This window comes from Carassius auratus, unplaced genomic scaffold, assembly GCF_003368295.1.
Source record: "Carassius auratus strain Wakin unplaced genomic scaffold, ASM336829v1 scaf_tig00040804, whole genome shotgun sequence".
In the NCBI taxonomy this organism is placed as follows: Eukaryota; Metazoa; Chordata; class Actinopteri; order Cypriniformes; family Cyprinidae; genus Carassius; species Carassius auratus.
This window is the reverse complement of record NW_020526609.1, coordinates 88,089-105,992: the sequence shown is the minus strand read 5'-3', so window position 1 is coordinate 105,992 and position 17,904 is coordinate 88,089. Positions and strand designations below refer to the sequence as shown.

At 38.4% G+C, this 17,904-nt stretch overlaps 2 protein-coding genes across 2 annotated transcripts; both read left to right on the top strand.

Moving 5' to 3' along the window:
- Positions 1-8,770: 8,770 nt before the first annotated feature.
- Positions 8,771-10,550, top strand: LOC113084871 (immune-associated nucleotide-binding protein 8-like). The gene is made up of 2 exons (XM_026255012.1): positions 8,771-9,443; positions 9,544-10,550. The coding sequence occupies exons 1-2, from the start codon at positions 8,771-8,773 to the stop codon at positions 10,548-10,550; spliced, it is 1,680 nt and encodes a 559-aa protein (XP_026110797.1).
- A 1,179-nt stretch (positions 10,551-11,729) lies between these two features.
- LOC113084870 (E3 ubiquitin-protein ligase TRIM21-like) lies at positions 11,730-17,375 on the top strand. The gene is made up of 2 exons (XM_026255010.1): positions 11,730-12,325; positions 17,189-17,375. The coding sequence occupies exons 1-2, from the start codon at positions 11,930-11,932 to the stop codon at positions 17,333-17,335; spliced, it is 543 nt and encodes a 180-aa protein (XP_026110795.1). The 5' UTR covers positions 11,730-11,929; the 3' UTR covers positions 17,336-17,375.
- The last annotated feature ends 529 nt before the right edge of the window (positions 17,376-17,904 follow it).

The window sequence follows — 17,904 nt, the reverse complement described above, 5'->3', positions numbered from 1 at the left end:
AGCGCCAACCCACGTGACACTAGCACTTGCTTCCACAGACATCAGTGTGTATTTTACAAACTCCAAATGTAAGCTGTTGTTTTACCAGTTCTTATGTGCATTTAAATGTCTGAAATCTAAAATAAACATTATGAGGTTGAAAACACTGCATAGTTGTGATAAATGACAGCATTGAGCTCGTCCATCTCTGGCTCAGCGCCAACCAACGCGAAAGACGTTTGAATCTGGCAGTAATGTCACGAGTCACAACACTGAACATTCTAAATCCCATGGGGATAAGGTTAAATTATTATTTAACTCAAAGGGTTGACCATTTATTTTTAACCATGAATACAAAAATGAAACAGAGGGGGCACAAGTCAGATCTGAGGGGGCATTGCCCCCTTTTGCCCCCTCGTGGTGCCGGGCCTGACTTACTTCAAACCTGAAACAGAAGGCCTATTCTACAGTTAAAATATTGGGAACCCATTAGTAATTAATAAAGAATTATTAAGTAATTCGGCAGGACTTATTAAGAACCTGAAACAGTAGTCCTATTCTAAAGTGAAAATATTAGGAACCCATTTATCACAAACCATGATGCAGGCAGAGCTGGCAGTTTATTGACAAGTTGCAGTGTGACAATGAAAAGGAAAGTAGATGAATGGAAAAAACCCCGAGCTCTGGAGAGTTAGACAGGGGGAGACATCAGTAGGGAATCATCTGAGATTGTCCATGGAGATTTGAGGGCAAACAGGTTACAGGAGATGGGTCGGCCACCAGTTCAGGGAAGTGAACAGTCGATCAGCGATTGGGATCGGGCATGATTTGGATCAGGTCCGGGAGATGTTTGGAGTTCCTGACACCATTAGTAGTTATTAAAAACGTATCTAATTGTGCAGGAATTACTTAGAACCTGAAACAGTATTCTAAAGTGAACCTTTTAGTAAATAACAATTCCTACATCATTTTTGACTCAAATCAAAAATACACTCAAACAGTACACTGACTGAACTGCTGTGAAGAGAGAACTGAAGATGAACACCGAGCCGAGCCAGATAATGACTCGTTCACGAGTCATGAACCGTTTCCGTCAGACGCGTCCGATTCGTGAACCGAGGAGCTGATGATACTGCACACGTGTGATTCAGTGTGAAGCAAACCGACACACAGAGCGTCTGAACTGAACTGATTCTTTTGGTGATTGATTCTGAACTGATTCTGTGCTAGTGTTATGAGCGCGGGTAAACCGAAGGCTTGCAATCATCGCCATTTTGTTGAGCGCAAAAGAACCGGTGAACCGTTTTCTTCAACCGGTTTATTGAATCGAACTGTCCGAAAGAACTACTGGTGATCCGAAAACTGATGCAACCAGTTCTTGACTCGTGAACAAGTCAATCGTTCGTTCGTTATCTGGCTCGGCTCAGAGTTCATCTTCATCTCTCTCTTCACATCAGTTCAGTCAGTGTACTGTTTGAGTGCATGCATTACTCTGGAATATTGGTTTGTTTGAACTCAGAGGGAGTGTCAGCCACATTAAAAAAGTGAACAGCTTAAGTTATTTGTGGATTAACACTTACTGGAGACGTGAACCGTTTAAAACGATTAATTTGGATTTGGTAAACTGGTTCAAAAAGATTAGGTTACATCGAATGATTCGTTCGCGAACCGGATATCCAGCTGCTTTGATTTGAACTTTCTCACAACAGACACGGAAGAGAAGACAATGCTGAATAAAGTCGTAGTTTTTGCTATTTTTGGATCAAGATGTATTTTCCATGCTTAAAAAAATTCAAACGGACCCTCTGATGTCACATGGACTACTTTGATGATGTTTTTCTTACCTTTCTGGACATGGACAGTATACCGTACACACAGCTTCAATGGAGGGACTGAGAGCTCTCGGACTAAATCTAAAATATCTTAAACTGTGTTCTGAAGATAAACTGAGGTCTCACGGGTGAGGTCTTTTGGGTGAATTATCCCTTTAAGGCTGACAACTGGCACCAATAATAAAACCTGTTTTGGCTCAGTTCAGGGCCAGCTAAGGGTGAAAGGTAACTGGATGAGATTGGAGTCTTTAATCCAGTTCTGGGCCATTTCAGGGCCATCAGTCTTTGCGGTATTTGGGCCGAGGGAAAAGTGATTGTGTGGCCCGGATCTGGGTCAGAAGACATTTGCAATGTGGGTAATTAGAAAATAAACTTTCCTGTTCTGTCAGCCATTTTACTGTTTCTTATGGCACATGCTCTACATCACATCATCATAAATCAAGCGCAAAATAAACATACAACGTCTTAGTTCTGTTGTCAGTTAAGTCATACAATTAACAAAAAGGCGATTAAAGCTGTGAAACTGTGCATGCATGTAGGTACATGCATCATATTGAAGTTCAACTTTCAACTGCATGTTCTAAAATATCCTGCAATTCGAGATCACAATATAAGGTGCAATCTGAATTTTATTTTTTATTCATTTATTTATTTATTATTATCATTGTTATAATTAATATTTTATTTATATGCTTTTTTTTATTTAAAGGGATACTCCACCCCAAAATGAAAATGTTGTCATTAATCACTTACCCTCATATCGTTCCAAACCCGTCAAAGTTTTGTTCGTCTTCTGAACACAATTTAAGATATTTTGAAAGAAAACCAGGAGGCTTGTGACATGCATTAAATAACTCATTTTACAATCTGCCATTTATGTGCTGTGGATTTCCACCATTTTTCACATTCTTGCACATGGAGATTCAAATGGAGATTTTTTTTTTTTTCACCCTTTGTAAATAGTTCAATTAAGGTATGATATAAATGTTGCAATTAATTTATTTTGGTAATTAATAGAATGTTAATTGTCTCATCTGTGAGTATGCAGTGATGTAAACAAGTTTTTGAGAGTGTTAAGAACCAGAAGCAAGTTGACTGAGCGATAAAGCTACAGTGAGCCTTTTTTATTAAAATACCTGGACGAGAGGAATCACACAAAGCTGGTCATATATTCACTCAGTATTACTTGATCTATTTCACAACTATCTCCATTACAATTAAATACAAAATTAACTGTATTTAGTTGTATTTTAGGCACTAAAACAGTCCAGTACATTACGTTTAGTCAAACACATTTCTATATGGAAATAACCCCAGACTGGCTGCTGGCTCCTCCCTGGCCACTCTTTTAGAAACATCCTGGCTCCGCCTCTAACAGGTATCAGGAAGTACAGGTAAAGAAACTGCAGGAGGATTTCACTACAAACAAAGTGAAAGTAAAGCTAAACTCAACGGCTGCTGTTCTCTTAGTTTTTCTTTTGACCAAGTCCAGAACATGTTTCATTTAAAGAGTGTGGTTTATTAATGTTTTGTACTAGTTTGAGGCGTTATACTTGTGGTCTGTCTGGAGTCTGATTCACTAAAGATGGCGGAGGGACCTTCTGCAACTACAGGTAAGAAATATCTTCACGTAGATTTAAAGACTCTATATGTTGCTGTTGCCAAATCAGTTTTATTCCATGATGTATCGAAGTTGTAGTTTTTGCTTAATTTCTTTCTTTTGCTGGGAAAAGTTGTCTTAGTCATATGTCCTTCAGATAATTATATGTTCTTAGTCTCACAGTTCTTTCATACCAAATACGACTATATATATATATATATAAAGTTATAATAATAAATAAATAAATAATCAGACAAATGACAATTTTACACCAAATACACAAGTAATATCCTTTGGACTAAAGGGAAAAAAATGCAGTTTTCGCAGTAACACCGCCCACACCTTTAAACTGATGCCATCAGACGGCCAGAAAAACAAGCAGAACAAGTTTATGATACAGCCATAACATGTACTTAAAGAGAAACTAGTATGCCACTTGTCACAAGATGTAATATAAGTGTGTCTGTGAAGTTTCAGCTCAAAGTAAGTCACAATTGTTTTATTATACCATTTAGAAAATGTTGGGAATAAAATTTAAATTTCAGGTTCGGAATAAAAATTTGCAGTTTTTGTGTGTCCCTTTAAATTCTAATTGCCTAAGTGGCAGGTTTTATTTTTAAATTTCTTATCTCCTACTTTTAATTGGCTAAGAAAGTAAAAACATCCCCAGTGTATTCTACGCCCATGGCCTTATATGTGTATGTATGAACCAGAGTCAGACACTCATAAAGGAGAGACGCAGGCAGTAATAACTGTCTTGAGAAGGAACAAGGAAGTCTCCAAATGGTTATTTGATGAAGTGTTTAGTTGTAGAGTTTTTTTCAGCCATTTGCAACGATAAATGAGCAATACACACAGATCCTGTTACAATGTTTGCTATGCACTATAACAAAACAACACACACACAAACATGTTAAAAACCATTTTTTTGTACTGACCCTTGTTCACAAAGCAGTCTGGTTTAAAATGATTCATGCAAACAAACACATTTAGGAAGATTGGAGTCACATTCCCTTCAAAAACAAAAGTCAGGAGTAAATGTTGACTGTTATGTTCATTCTTACATCCAGAAACAAAACACATCAGTCACTTACGAGACATCAGACATTTCTCAATATGTGTTCTTAAGTGATATTGTGTCCGTGTTCTCGTTCTATGTCATTATTATCTGTCAAAGTTCAATTGCAATAATCAAGAATGTAAGTACGGAGGAGACAGGAAAGTGCCCGGATGTGTTCTTGATATGGAGGATGCATCGAATGCAGACTTGTGAGAATCAAACGTTAGAAATCCCAGAAGACATTGGGGCGCTTGACGTACAGAAGATTGTAAGCTTTAAACTTCTTTCTTGCTTAAGAGATTCCAGCTGCAAGCTCGCAAATGTGACAGCTGTGAAAGTAAAAACTTATTTTACATAATTTTAAGACCAAGAGAAAGCCATTAGCATTATCATTGATGTATTAAAAATAAACTCAACACTGACAAAGCATACATAACAAAAATACATACTAATTTTCACAAATAAACATGGTAAAATAATAAAAAGAGATATAATCTGAAAAAATGACAATATAAAATAAATGTTATAATAGGTTATGACATTTATTTGTGATGTTATGTTGTATTTATTGTACTTTGGCTATATTTATAATATGCCTGGAAAGTCAGTTGAGCAACAAGATCACAGCACATCTCAGTTCTCTCAAAGATGCGTTCTGTGTTCTCGCGTCCTTCTAAATTTGTTCTTTCAAGGCATCCACAAGAACACAACCCTGTTCTTTAAGTTCTTGGAATTGAGAAACAGTCATTCCAGTCACTATAGCTGCTATGACTTTGATACAATTTGTACAACTCGGTCAGAGTGGGGTCTATGCTAATACAGCAGTGTTAATCAACAGATCCAAGACACTGCTTATGATTTATGTGGGATTAAAAAAGAAAACAAAGGGTGGATTTTTATCATCATATAGTGGCTGTATACACACACTGTCAACACGCATTTATGTTCCAGCAACATGAAAAAGTGTTTTTTGCATAATAATGTATGTGTCCTTTAATGTTTGAAATCTGTTTTTCAGTGCAAGTGAGGCAAGAGCAGCTGCAGATATCTGTGTAATTTCACAGATCTCGATTTTGTATAATAAAAATGTTGAAGATGTATTTTAAGTTATGTTGATGTCTCACTAAATAATTAAAGCATCATTAAGCATCATTATATACAGTGGGTACAGAAAGTATTCAGACCTCCTTAAATTTTTCACTCTTTTTTTATATTGCAGCCATTTGGTAAAATCATTTAAGTTATTTTTTTTAGGGGTGCTCCGATCACGGTCGGCTGATTGTTAATGCGCATCTCGTCAGTAAAGCCGGTTCTTTAATCAGCGGTAAATTCCCTCGGGTGCATGATTTCACATAGAGCAGCTGTTACTACACAGAGCCGAAGATGCGCAAATCCACTTCATTTTTAGTTTTTCTGTGTTTTTCTGTCAGTATGGGATGATATGTACATTGAGGGAAAAAATTAACTTAAAGAGCCAGTAACATGAAAATTCTAAGCTTCCTATCACTGTTTATAAGTCCTGTAAAACAGGTTTAAATCCATCCAAGGTTAAAAAACATAACAATAACAAAATTACCTCAATTCTCAGAGATCCCCAAACGGTTCGCGCAAAGCTGTTCAAAAGATTCAGTTTCCTTAAACCCCACCTTTCTGTAGCATACTGTGTTCTGATTGGTCAACTAACATAGTCAGTTTTGATTGGTTGTTCCGCACATAACTTCATGGTAAACAATGTGTTAGCATCTTTTTGGGGTGAATTATGTCTTATTCCTCTCATCGCGAAGCAAACAGTAAAATAAAAAAAACTTGAACAGTGTCGCTGCTTTTTCTTCTGTGTGGGTGTATTCAAGCCGCGTGCTTCAGTTTGAATCTGAATAGAGCGTTCAGCGCGGGGGCGTGGTCACATTAGATATAATGAAGGGAGACATGAAAAACAGACATCGCGTTGTTTTCATATGGATTACTTTATCACAGAATATCTGTTTTAAAGTAGACATGTCAAGCTTTCTATAGATATCTCTCTCATGTCTCTTCGTTGAGTATTCACAGAGTTAGAGTTCATTTTAATGACGTGTTTGTACATGAAGATCAGCGCAGACAAAGGCTGCAGACAGCACACCTTGTTTGTTATCTTTATTTTATAAGTGCACAAAGTTATATCTGTATCCCAAAAAAATAGACCCTTTAAATATTCGATTGATGTATTGCTCTTATCTGTACGATGAAAACTGAAAGTGTAATTTAATTTTTTTTCGGAGTTATCAGGGGAAAATGACTCTTAACACGTATCCGCGTTAATCGACTCCATATAGTGCTAGTGCGACATACTGATAAGACGCTCTGGAAAAAACAAACACATAACTTCATAATCATACTTGCAGGTTGTGATTCGGAGATGCTCGTTGGTCCAAATAAAGTTGGTAATGAACCCTCTTTTATGGCCAAACGCTTTGAAAATCCCGCCTTGAACTCACCGAGATTAGAAAAGCAGTCATCAGTGAAATGTTGTGAACATGACAAAAGGGATTTGTTGTACTGGGGCCCATTCTTCGTACGTCGCTTATTACATCCGAGATCAAATGACACATCCAAGATGATCGTGCTAATCATGATCCGGCTAATTGGGTTCTTCGAACACACCTGTTGTGTATGATTAGTATCGCTGGATTGAGTTATGTGAGATAATTGTGCGTTCATGTGTTGGCTTAAAAGGGGATATGTATCAATACTCGAAACCATGATCAGCAGTGCAGCGATTGGCTGGTGGCAAGACGGCACTGTAATGACGTCATATAATTTAAAACGACACCTGACGAAAAACTTGACAAATTTATGGACTTTTATAAGGAAACAGCCAAGCAAACAAAACTACATAAATGTGATAATAGATAAATGAAACAGATAATAGATACATGTTTTTATTTTATTAGAATTTTTTCATGATTCCTAATTATTTAGATTCGCAATTTATAATAGTTGTGCAGTCTTTACATTTTTATTTCAATGTAGAAATTATCTATTCATTTCATTTTATATTTGGACAGATTTGTTTCGTGACAGCATTAATGAAAGTTTCTAAAGGGTCAATATCATGATATCTGCATCTCCTGCGCTCCATCAAGCCACTCTTATAATATCATCATCACTCAAAATAATGCACGACTCTTTTATCTGTATAGCATGTGTGTAAGACTCTAATACAATTATGAAGTAATACTTTTATGACAAATAAATATTTCAGTGAGTAAAACTGGCTGTGTCTATAGTAGGCTGTTATGGACTACACAGCATTTTTATGAAATATGAAATATTTTTTTTAATGATTATTATTTTAAATTATTGTCCCTGGATCAGTAGGATACTCTTGTAATAAAGTAGCGGTGGTAGCAGACATATTTTGAGTATCAGTTCTGGTTGAAAAGAACCGATCTAATCCTGTTTACATGAAATAAGCTGCTCCCGAGCAGGTTTAAGCTAACGGACCTGTTGCTATGACAGCAGCTCTGGGATGAGCTTCTAAGAACCAAATGATCCAAGATCACGCCAAATCGTCAACATTCAAATCCAGCAAACTGAGTTAGCGACGTACGAAGAACAGGCCCATGCTCGGGTATTGTGGTAAAAATGAATTTTAGCCGTTGGTTCTTCTGATCTTCATTCTTTGGCAATTAAAATAAAACAAACTTGCCTTTACAATTAAAAACACACTGTCTCCTCGACATGATGCTCTCACACCAACCAGAGCGTCTGTGTGTGGGGGGGCAGTTCAGAGGTCAGTTTCTCTCAACACGGTAGGCGGAGATTATTATGCAAAGTGTTCCTAGTGATGTACATAGAGATGGGCAAAAGATTTGAAATCTATAACGACTCGTTTCAGCGATTCAGAGTCGACTCCTTACTTTAGAAGCCAATAACTTTATAAATCGTGTACTTTTTGGTTTAATTACTTTGCACATTGTTTACACTGATGGACAGCTACATCATACACTGTAATACAGGTAATTTTTGATTTCCCATCTGTGTGGCTCTTTAAATGATTTTAAATGATAATGGCTGAAATATAACAAAGAGTGAAAAATGTAAGGTTGCCTGAATACTTTCCGTACCCACTGTATATATATTTAAATTATTTAATCAGTTTTACTCTGATTTAAGATGTCATCTTAGACTTGTAAAATTATTTAGTTTTTTATCCTATACTTTTCCTGCTTCAAGAAAAACTTGACTTTGCCTGTATATGTATCTATAAATAATAATATTTTCACACATCATACTCCATATTTTCTGTCTGTTTCAGAGATGTCAGCGAGCAGCTCCAGCTCAGATGATCCAGTGATCCGGATTCTTCTCATGGGCAGAAGGGGTTCTGGGAAAAGCTCATCTGGAAACACAATACTGGGAGAAAGAAAGTTTAAAGTCCAAAAACATAAGAAGAAAAATGAGTCTGAAGTGTGTGAGGGTCAGACTCAGATCAGAGGGAAGCAGGTCTCTGTGATTGATTGTCCAGATCTACTGGATCCAGATCTGAATGAAGAGCAGCTGGAGAAGATGAAAGAGCAGCTGCTCTCTGGATGTTCAGCAGGTCTCAGTTCAGTTCTGCTCACCGTTCCTCTGGAGAAACCTCTGCAAAATGAAGAAGAGATCCTGGATTATATTAAGCGTTTGTTTGGTCCTGAAGTTCAGAAGTACATCATGATTCTATTCACACGAAGAGATAAACTGGATGGAGATAAACTGGAGGATCTGGATCAGACCATTGATGAATATCTACAAGATCACGCAGATCTCCAGCGACTGGTGACTGAATGTGGAGGAAACTTCCACTGTTTCAATAACAAATGTAAAGGAAAAATTCAAGTTGAAGAACTTCTGCAGAAGATTGAAAAAATGATGATGGAGAATAAAGAGACATTTACCTTGAAACAAATGAGGAGGAGACCAAGCATGGAAGTTCCTGATGTCATGTGTAAGTGTCTTTCAAATGCTGCCATTATAAATTACTTCAAAAACACAAGCATATGGCAATTTGCTGACCAAGTGTAAGTGTTGACACACTGTTCTTTCTGTTGCAGTTTCAGGAGACTCTCCAGCAGCAGATCCAGATGAGACTGGTGTGATTCCTGAGAGCAAAGACCAGATCAGACTGGTTCTGCTGGGGAAAACTGGAGCTGGAAAAAGTGCCACCGGAAACACCATCATCGGCAGAAATGTGTTTGATTCTTCAGCCGCTTCAAAGTCTCAGACCAAACAGTGTCAGTCAATAACTAGAGTGAGGTTTGGTAAAGAAATAACAGTGATTGACACTCCTGGACTTTATGATACTGAACACAGTGAAGAGGAGATAAAATCTGAAATAGGGGAATGCGTAACGTTCACTTCTCCAGGACCACATGCTTTTCTCATTGTGATTAAAGTGGGCCGATTCACCAAGGAGGAGAAAAATACAATAAAGAAACTTAAAGAAGTTTTTGGAGAACAGATGGAAAACTACTCCATGCTCATCTTCACCCATAAAGATCAGTTGGACAAAAAGCAAACCATTGAGCAATATCTAGAAAAAGGTGATCCAGATCTTAAAGAACTTGTAGAGAGTTGTGGAAACAGATTCTTCTGTCTGGACAATAAGTCCACCAGTTTCCCACAGTTCAAAGATCTGATCAGTAAAATAGAGACCATGGTGGCAGAAAATGGACACTTTTCAAATGAGATGTTTGAGGCAGCAGAGAAAGGCATTCAGGAGATTCAGAAGGAGAAACTCGATGAGAAAGAAAAGCAGTTCAAACAGAAGCACAAGCGAGTCCCTCAAACAGAATGGCAGAAAATATACTGGCGTTTAGCAAAGGAGTCACGGCGTGAGGCTAAGAAATATTTTTCTCAGTCGTTCATGGCAGAACTTCTTATGTATCCTCATGTTAAAGGATCAGATATACGCAGAGCAGTGGAGATGGTGACCCTCGAGGAGAAAGAGAGCACCATAAAGGAAGCTGAGCGCAAAGGATTCAGACATGCAGAGGCCGTTCAACTCGCAATCAGTGCTACACGGAAACTAGCAAAACAGAAATTATGTTCAATTCAGTGAAAAACTTAATGAGACAGAAGACAAGTTCGCCATAAACAATATTTGTGTCCACATTAAAGGCTTAAAAATTTTTCGGGATTCCCGCAGGTCACGGGAAACAAATTCACTATTAATCACGGGATTGGGACGGGACAGGAAAAAATGTCAGTGGGGGTGCGGGACCGGGAATACACTGATCCCCAACTTTATACACAAATATATCCTACCTTTTATGTAAATAAACTATAAGGGGTGTGCGATATGACGATTTTTGATCATGGACGATAAAAATGTCTCCACGATCTGCTTTTGACGAAATATCGTAGTATTGTATTATTCTACAATCTCTCTTCTTATCTCACTAATGTGCTGAGATTAGCTGTAAAACATGCCCTGAGATAACTCCGCATTTGATACAAGCTGTGTGTTTTGGTTTTATGAGAAAACGTAATCCCCCCAAATCGAATGACGTTGCTTTTGAATCTACAAATAATATTTAAATGTTAAAGTTTTTTTTTTTTTTTTTAAGGAAATTTGACCAAATATTGCGTTAAATAAATCTTTGTTTTACCAAATCTGGTTTTAAATCAGATTTTTAACCCATCGCTCTCGGATGATTGACAGCAGCAGGAACCAATCAGCGTCTCCTTCGAAAGTGAAAGTAAAAACGGAGAGCAGCAAAAAAACAACCTCAAACAACATCCATACAGGTACGAACAGTCACATTTATGATCATATCAGCTGTTTTCTTACAGATAACTGTGAACAAATGTGGATCTGAGAAGAAATCTCAGAAGAAATCAAGAGTTCAGTACTTTTCTGAACTCTTACAACATGTATTATATTCGAGTTAAAAATGGCTCATTATTTGGCAGGTATTGCATTAAAATCAGCCTTTTTATTCATGCATTTATAACTGCTTATCAATGATTTATAATGCATTTGTGAGTTATTAGTCATTTATGAGCACCTTTATAAACCCTCATTAGACGTGTGTATCTTATGTGTGTGTTCTGTTCAACTCGTGATAATATCTGAACACGTTTGTTTCAGTGACTATATTTTTAATTTCAAGGTCAAGTGAGCTTTATTGTTAAAAGGTGAACCTGAAGTGTTCCTGATGTTGTTCTTCATAGACTCCTCCTCTCACAGCTCTTACCAGGAAGAGACTGACGTGTCATCTTATCTCCTTTCTGAGAAACTGACTCTCTTCTCTACTGACAAAAACAAGGGTCATCGCCGAAGAATCAAGAGAAACTCTTTCAAAAAGGAATTGAGTTTAGTTTATTTCTGAAGAGACAGACTGAAGATCTTTGTGATTCCAGTGATTCGTTTTTCAAACGCACTTCATCCAGAAAGTGAAAGTAAAGTTTAGATTGTTGCAGCTCAAAGAGAAAACAATGGCTTCACAGTCTGAAGAAGATTTTATCTGTCCTGTGTGCTGTGATATCTTCAAGACTCCTGTGTTTCTGTCATGCAGTCACAGTGTCTGTAAAGAGTGTCTTCATCAGTTCTGGAGAACCAAAGGAACTCAGGAGTGTCCCGTCTGCAGAAGAAGATCCTCAAAAGATGATCCTCCAGTTAATCTAGTGTTAAAAAACCTGTGTAAGTCATTCCTGAAGGAGAGGAATGAGGTTCGTTCATCAGGATCTGAGGAGATCTGCAGTTTACACAGTGAGAAACTCAAGCTCTTCTGTCTGGAGGACAAACAGCCGGTGTGTTTAGTGTGTATTAACTCACAGAAACACGACAATCATAAATTCAGACCCATCGATGAAGTGGTTTCATCATATAAGGTAAGAGAAGGGAGTTTAAACTGTTGAAAAGCATTCTGAAGAGTTGATCTGATTGAGCAGGGCTGCAGTGATCAGGACTGCTTGTGTTTAGTCAAAAAGATGGACGACATGTCACAGGTCGGGGGGGTCTAGCCAGACACCCACCCCTAAACCCGAGACCACCTCGAGGAGTGTGCAAAGACCAGTCAGACAGACAGATGAAAGTTTAACAAGTTTTATTAAATAATTTAAAAGTCCTAATGAGCTTCTGGGTCCCCCAACAGGGGCGGGGGCCGAACCTCCGACACCAGGGAAGGCATGGAATTCTTCAAGCCACTCGTGCCAGAGCGTAACGACTAGGAGAGGCAGAAGTCGGCCACCGGCCCGACAAATAGGTAAGTATCCAGGGAAGCAACACTTCTCGGACCGTCAGACTGTCAAGCCGTGGCCGGCACAGGAGCTAGTGGACAGAAGGGGGAGATCTTTTACCAGGCAGATGAATGTCCAGGTACGTACACCTTCTTAAAGCACGGAGCGGGACAAGGAAGGGGGGGGGGGGCAGCCCTCTGCCAAGCGAACAACGTGAGTGCTTCCAACACGAGTCTCTTCCTTTAAGCAGACCTCCACCTGAGGAGCTCTGGCGGAGGGATTCCTTTACGAAACAGACAGAATAAGTTATCCAAGTACAAGCAGGCTTTCCCACAGTGTAGAGCTTACAGCTAGAGTGTGTTTCTGTAACGCAGTTGGGGGTGTGTCCAATGAATGTCTCTCTCTCCTCAAGCAGGCATCACAATAGAGGATGTTAACAGAAGAATTCTCTATTTAATAGCCAGAGTGAATTATCCAAGTACATGCAGGTTTTTCCTCAATGCAAAGACAAGGGCTTACGGCTGGAGTGTATTTCTATAAAACAGACGAGGGTGTGTCCAATGTGGTTCTCCTTCAGGCAGGCATCACATAAGGGGGCGTTGGCAGAGGAATTCTCTATTAAACAGACAGAGGATGTTGTAAAAGTGCAGTTATGCTTTTCCTCAGTACAAAGATAAGAGCTTACGGCTGGAGTATATTTCTGTAAAACAGACAGAGGTGTGTTCAATGTATGTCTCTCCTTAAGCAGGCATCACATGAGAGGACATTAACAGAAGAATTCTCTATTTAATAGACAGAGGGAGTTGTACAGGTGCACACATTCTTCCAACAGGTAAAGATGAAAAGTCCACATTCAGCACCTGAAATCCCTCTTCAGTAACAGCAAATAAGAATAAAATATGGAGAGTGCACGGCGGTCAATACATATAATCCCCACACACTGCAATCTCACTTCAAGCCCATACGGTGTGACACATCAAATCAGGCACTGCATATCCACTCTCTCTCAGTGTAATAAGGCCAGCACTCACCCAACGATCAATCCTTTCACTGTCGTACGGAGTCAGTTCTCATCTCATAACGAGGGAATTCGGATGCCTCCTTACTGGCACAATTAACAGAGCTTCCTCAGCATCGCTCACACCCAATCCAACCACTCTCAAGTGACGATTACACTAGTAATTAATACGCTTCACAACTTCATCTTCAGCTCAGTGCGGGTGCATACATTCAATCAAAACTGATGTCATACTACTTATCTCCCTTCCGATGATGATAGTGTTCTCCAGTCTTCACTCAAATCTCCATATCTCACTCGCTTTCCAGCATTTGACATCTTCAACTTGTACTCACACAATCGCCGTTGCACCCTCAATACAGCCGCGCTCACACAACACTTCTCCAGAAACCTGCCCGAATCGGCGACACCACCCAAGAACGACTTCTCTCCAGGGAGAACCACCCAACTGTCTATTCCCTTTCCCTTTTGTACACTCCAATTGCCCAGCCTAAATCCCCCACACCTGATGTGTATCGGCAGGGTCCGAAATGACTTGGGACTCTTGGGGGGTCCCCTAAAATGTAATTATTAAAGGTTCTGATGACTGCCTTGCTACACGATATATTGTAGGCAAAATTATATGGACCAGTGTTGAAGGTGGGATAATGGTCTCGGGATGTTTTCCCTTGCCCTGCTGCAAATATCTAAATACTTACATTGCCATCAACCCCTGCCATCCCACCTCTATAGGCACATAGAGTAAAAAGAAATTCTGAAAAACTATCACTTCTTCTTGCTTTACTACTCCTTCCTCTTCTTCCTGAAAACCATTTCACCTGATGATTTGAGTAGCTTTTTTTGTAAAATTCTAAGATGATTGGGGTAATTTTGTAGGGTAGGCCAAGTGCCTCTGCATAGAAAATAATAAACAAAGTACAAGCATATATAAATGCAATAGAACAAAAATAAATGTGAAATAAAGCAGTGCTTTTGGTTTCTCGGGTAAATTAACTGTATTAAGTTACAGAAACCGAATAATCAAATGTAAAATAACACTGCCTTCACTGTATACATTAAATATGGTTCATACTATTAATACAGTTTACCTTTAGCTACAATTTTTTTTTTCTCTTTCTCTTTTGTTTTTTGATAATCTTTGGTGACACAAACAGCTGCAGGTATATTGGGTTGCTGTCCCTTTAAGACGAATGCATGTATCTAATACTGGTAATGGCACGCATCTCTTTTCTTTCTCTGACTGCGTTTACGAGGAAACTCGTTGAAACAGACACTTTGACTTATTTTTTCGAGCACATCGTGATTCGTGTTTTGTTCAAACACAAATTGATAAGAAAGACAAGGGAATACGGTGTTCACGAACGTCTGTCTGCGACTGCGTGGCTCTGTGCGCCGACAGACAGACCAGTCTACATTTGGATGTTTAACATAAATATATAACCTACTGATACAGCAAAGACAACGTCGGCAGTATTGAAGGCAAAATTGGCATATTTCGTTCTGTATTGACAGGGAGTTTTTTTAAGCAGAATTTCATGAGAATTTGATTCAGACACCATAGAGAGTAAAAGAAACACTAGGCGTGAGGCGCCGAAAAGCGCGCTGTTTTTGCATCCCTGATATCTACAATTTCCCCCAACAACAGCGATGTTATCACATAAGCACAATTTACCCTATAAAAAAAGTCGGTGATATTTCTTTTTCCTCTTTTTCTCTCCATGTGCAGGATTCCAAATTAAGAAAAATAATATTAGATTCTTTACCAAGCTCTCATGTACATTCATGATCACATTCACTTTAATCAACTCACAGACTTCAATTAAGTCCTGGTTGTCTTTCGTAATCACTGACTGGACAAGTAGATTGTTAAGCTAGCTTCGAATAACTTGTCTAGCTGCTCGTTCTGCTGTTAGCTGGCAGATCATTTGGCTTCAGACACATAAGTTACAGCTAGCAAGAAACGTTGACAAACGTACTCTTCTAATCATTACACTGGGTATCTAGTTAATGCAACTTTTGATATAGGAACTCGAACTCCTAATATTTTACTATAAGCAATTATGGAGATATAAACACAATTGAAGCACTTACAGGATTTTCATTCAGGATTTCACTCTTTGTGGTGTCTCGTTTTGCCGCGTTCATCTAGTACGTGTCTGCGGGTGCACCACACAATAACAATCTGTGATGCTGAACTCACATTTAGCTAATAGCTGCCCTGATTGCTGCCTCGCGCTAGGAAATAAATTAATTACTGTTATAACGTCACTAAAACTTATAATTTTCACAATATTTTTTTTATGTAAAAATATTTTTTGGGGGGACCCCCCAAAATCCAAAATGGAATTCTTATGGGGGGTCCTTTATGACTTATGGAGGGTCCGGGACCCCCCCCCCAGACCCCCCTCATTTCGAACCTTGTGTATCGGTCATTATCCGACGTTGTTATGGTGATAGATACACAACCGGAACCGTCCTGATGTTACAATGGCACCGTCCCGGAGGGAACACAACTTCCACAGAGCTTAGTTCCGCTTCAACTCTGTCACTTTGTGGCACGACACACTTTCACTCGTCCTCTGAAGAACAGTAAAGCCACCGATGTTCGGATAGAGCTCGAACATATTGATCTGATTCGAGACCAGAGTCTCTGGAGTGGAGACGTGTCCCATTATTATATTTTAAGTGATATTTTATCATTTAGCTTGTCTCATGTCCCATTAGATTGCATAGAGAGGGCGGGTCAATGGCTTATACTGGGGTGATCGAAACATTTTGGCTTCACATTTCAAGACTTGTGCGGCACACTTGGTTTAGTCCAGCTTTAGATTGTTTTTTCATATTTCTGGGTCCATAAAACTTTTTGGCATACAAACTAAAAAACTAAGTTATGTAAAATCATAAACATTTAATAGACATTTTCTAAACATCTATTTTACAACTGACAGGAAACGTCTTAGAGACATTGCAGATGAGCAACACTCTAAAAAATACATCTCGCAGATGTAAATGCAGACATTAAACATGTATCAGGTGCTCTCAGGATAGTAAAAAAAAAAATCATAAACACATCATAAACAAGTCATAAGTCACAAGATCTTAAACTCAAAATGTAACATGGTGTGCTATGTTAGAGATAAAATCTAAATTACCCTGTGCAAAAGAGAAGTATCGAAAACAGTATCATTATATCTGTTAACTTTGTAACATTGTGCATGTGTTGAATCTGTTAATGTTTGTGCATTTTTTGTGTTCATGTGTATATGAAGTGTGCGTGGCTAACAAGCAGTGTGGCCAAAATCACCACCTTATGTTGTACTGTATTAAAACAAATACTTGTTTTATGACAGGTTTTAACTTCTGAATTAATTAAGTATGGTCACGAAAACAGAATAAATCAGTATATTTTTGCACTAAATTCATTACATAATATTATCACTGTATAGTCTTCTTTTTTACTGTAATCTGATGTTTTATGTCTTTTTGTTCAATTATAGGAGGAGCTCAATACAGCACTGAAAACATTACAAAGAAAACTGAAACACAATAAAACAATGAAAGTAGAGTTTGAGGAAACAGTTGAAAATATCAAGGTGAGGAAACAGAGTCCAGAGTCATTTTCATTACAGCTGCAGGATCATTAGATAGAGTTCAGATATATTTAATAGAATAGACTCCGGGGGTTGTTTCTTAAAAGAAACTAAGAATAATTAAAGTCCAAAACCTGAATTGAATGACCTAACAATCGGTCGGGGCTAAAGCGGTTCCATAAACAACAATTTAAGTTAACTAATTTGATCCAGTTCAATGATTCAAGATCATTTGATGTTCAGGCATATTAAACAGCCCTTAATGTCAATCATGGATCAAAGCGATCCACCATGACAAACAGCCAATACAGGTGCATTAGAATGTCGTGGAAAAGCTCATTTCTGTAATTCAACTCAAATTGTGAAACTTGTGTATTAAATAATTTCAATACACATAAACATTCACTGCCAAAGAAGCTGGCTACTCACAGAGTGCTGTATCTAAGCTTGTTAACAGAAAGTTGAGTGGAAGGAAAAAGTGTGGAAGAAAAAGATGCACAACCAACCGAGAGAACCACAGCTTTATGAGGATTGTCAAGCAAAAAACGATTCAAGAATTTGAGTGAACTTCACAAGGAATGGACTGAGGCTGGGGTAAAGGCATCAAGATCCACCACACACAG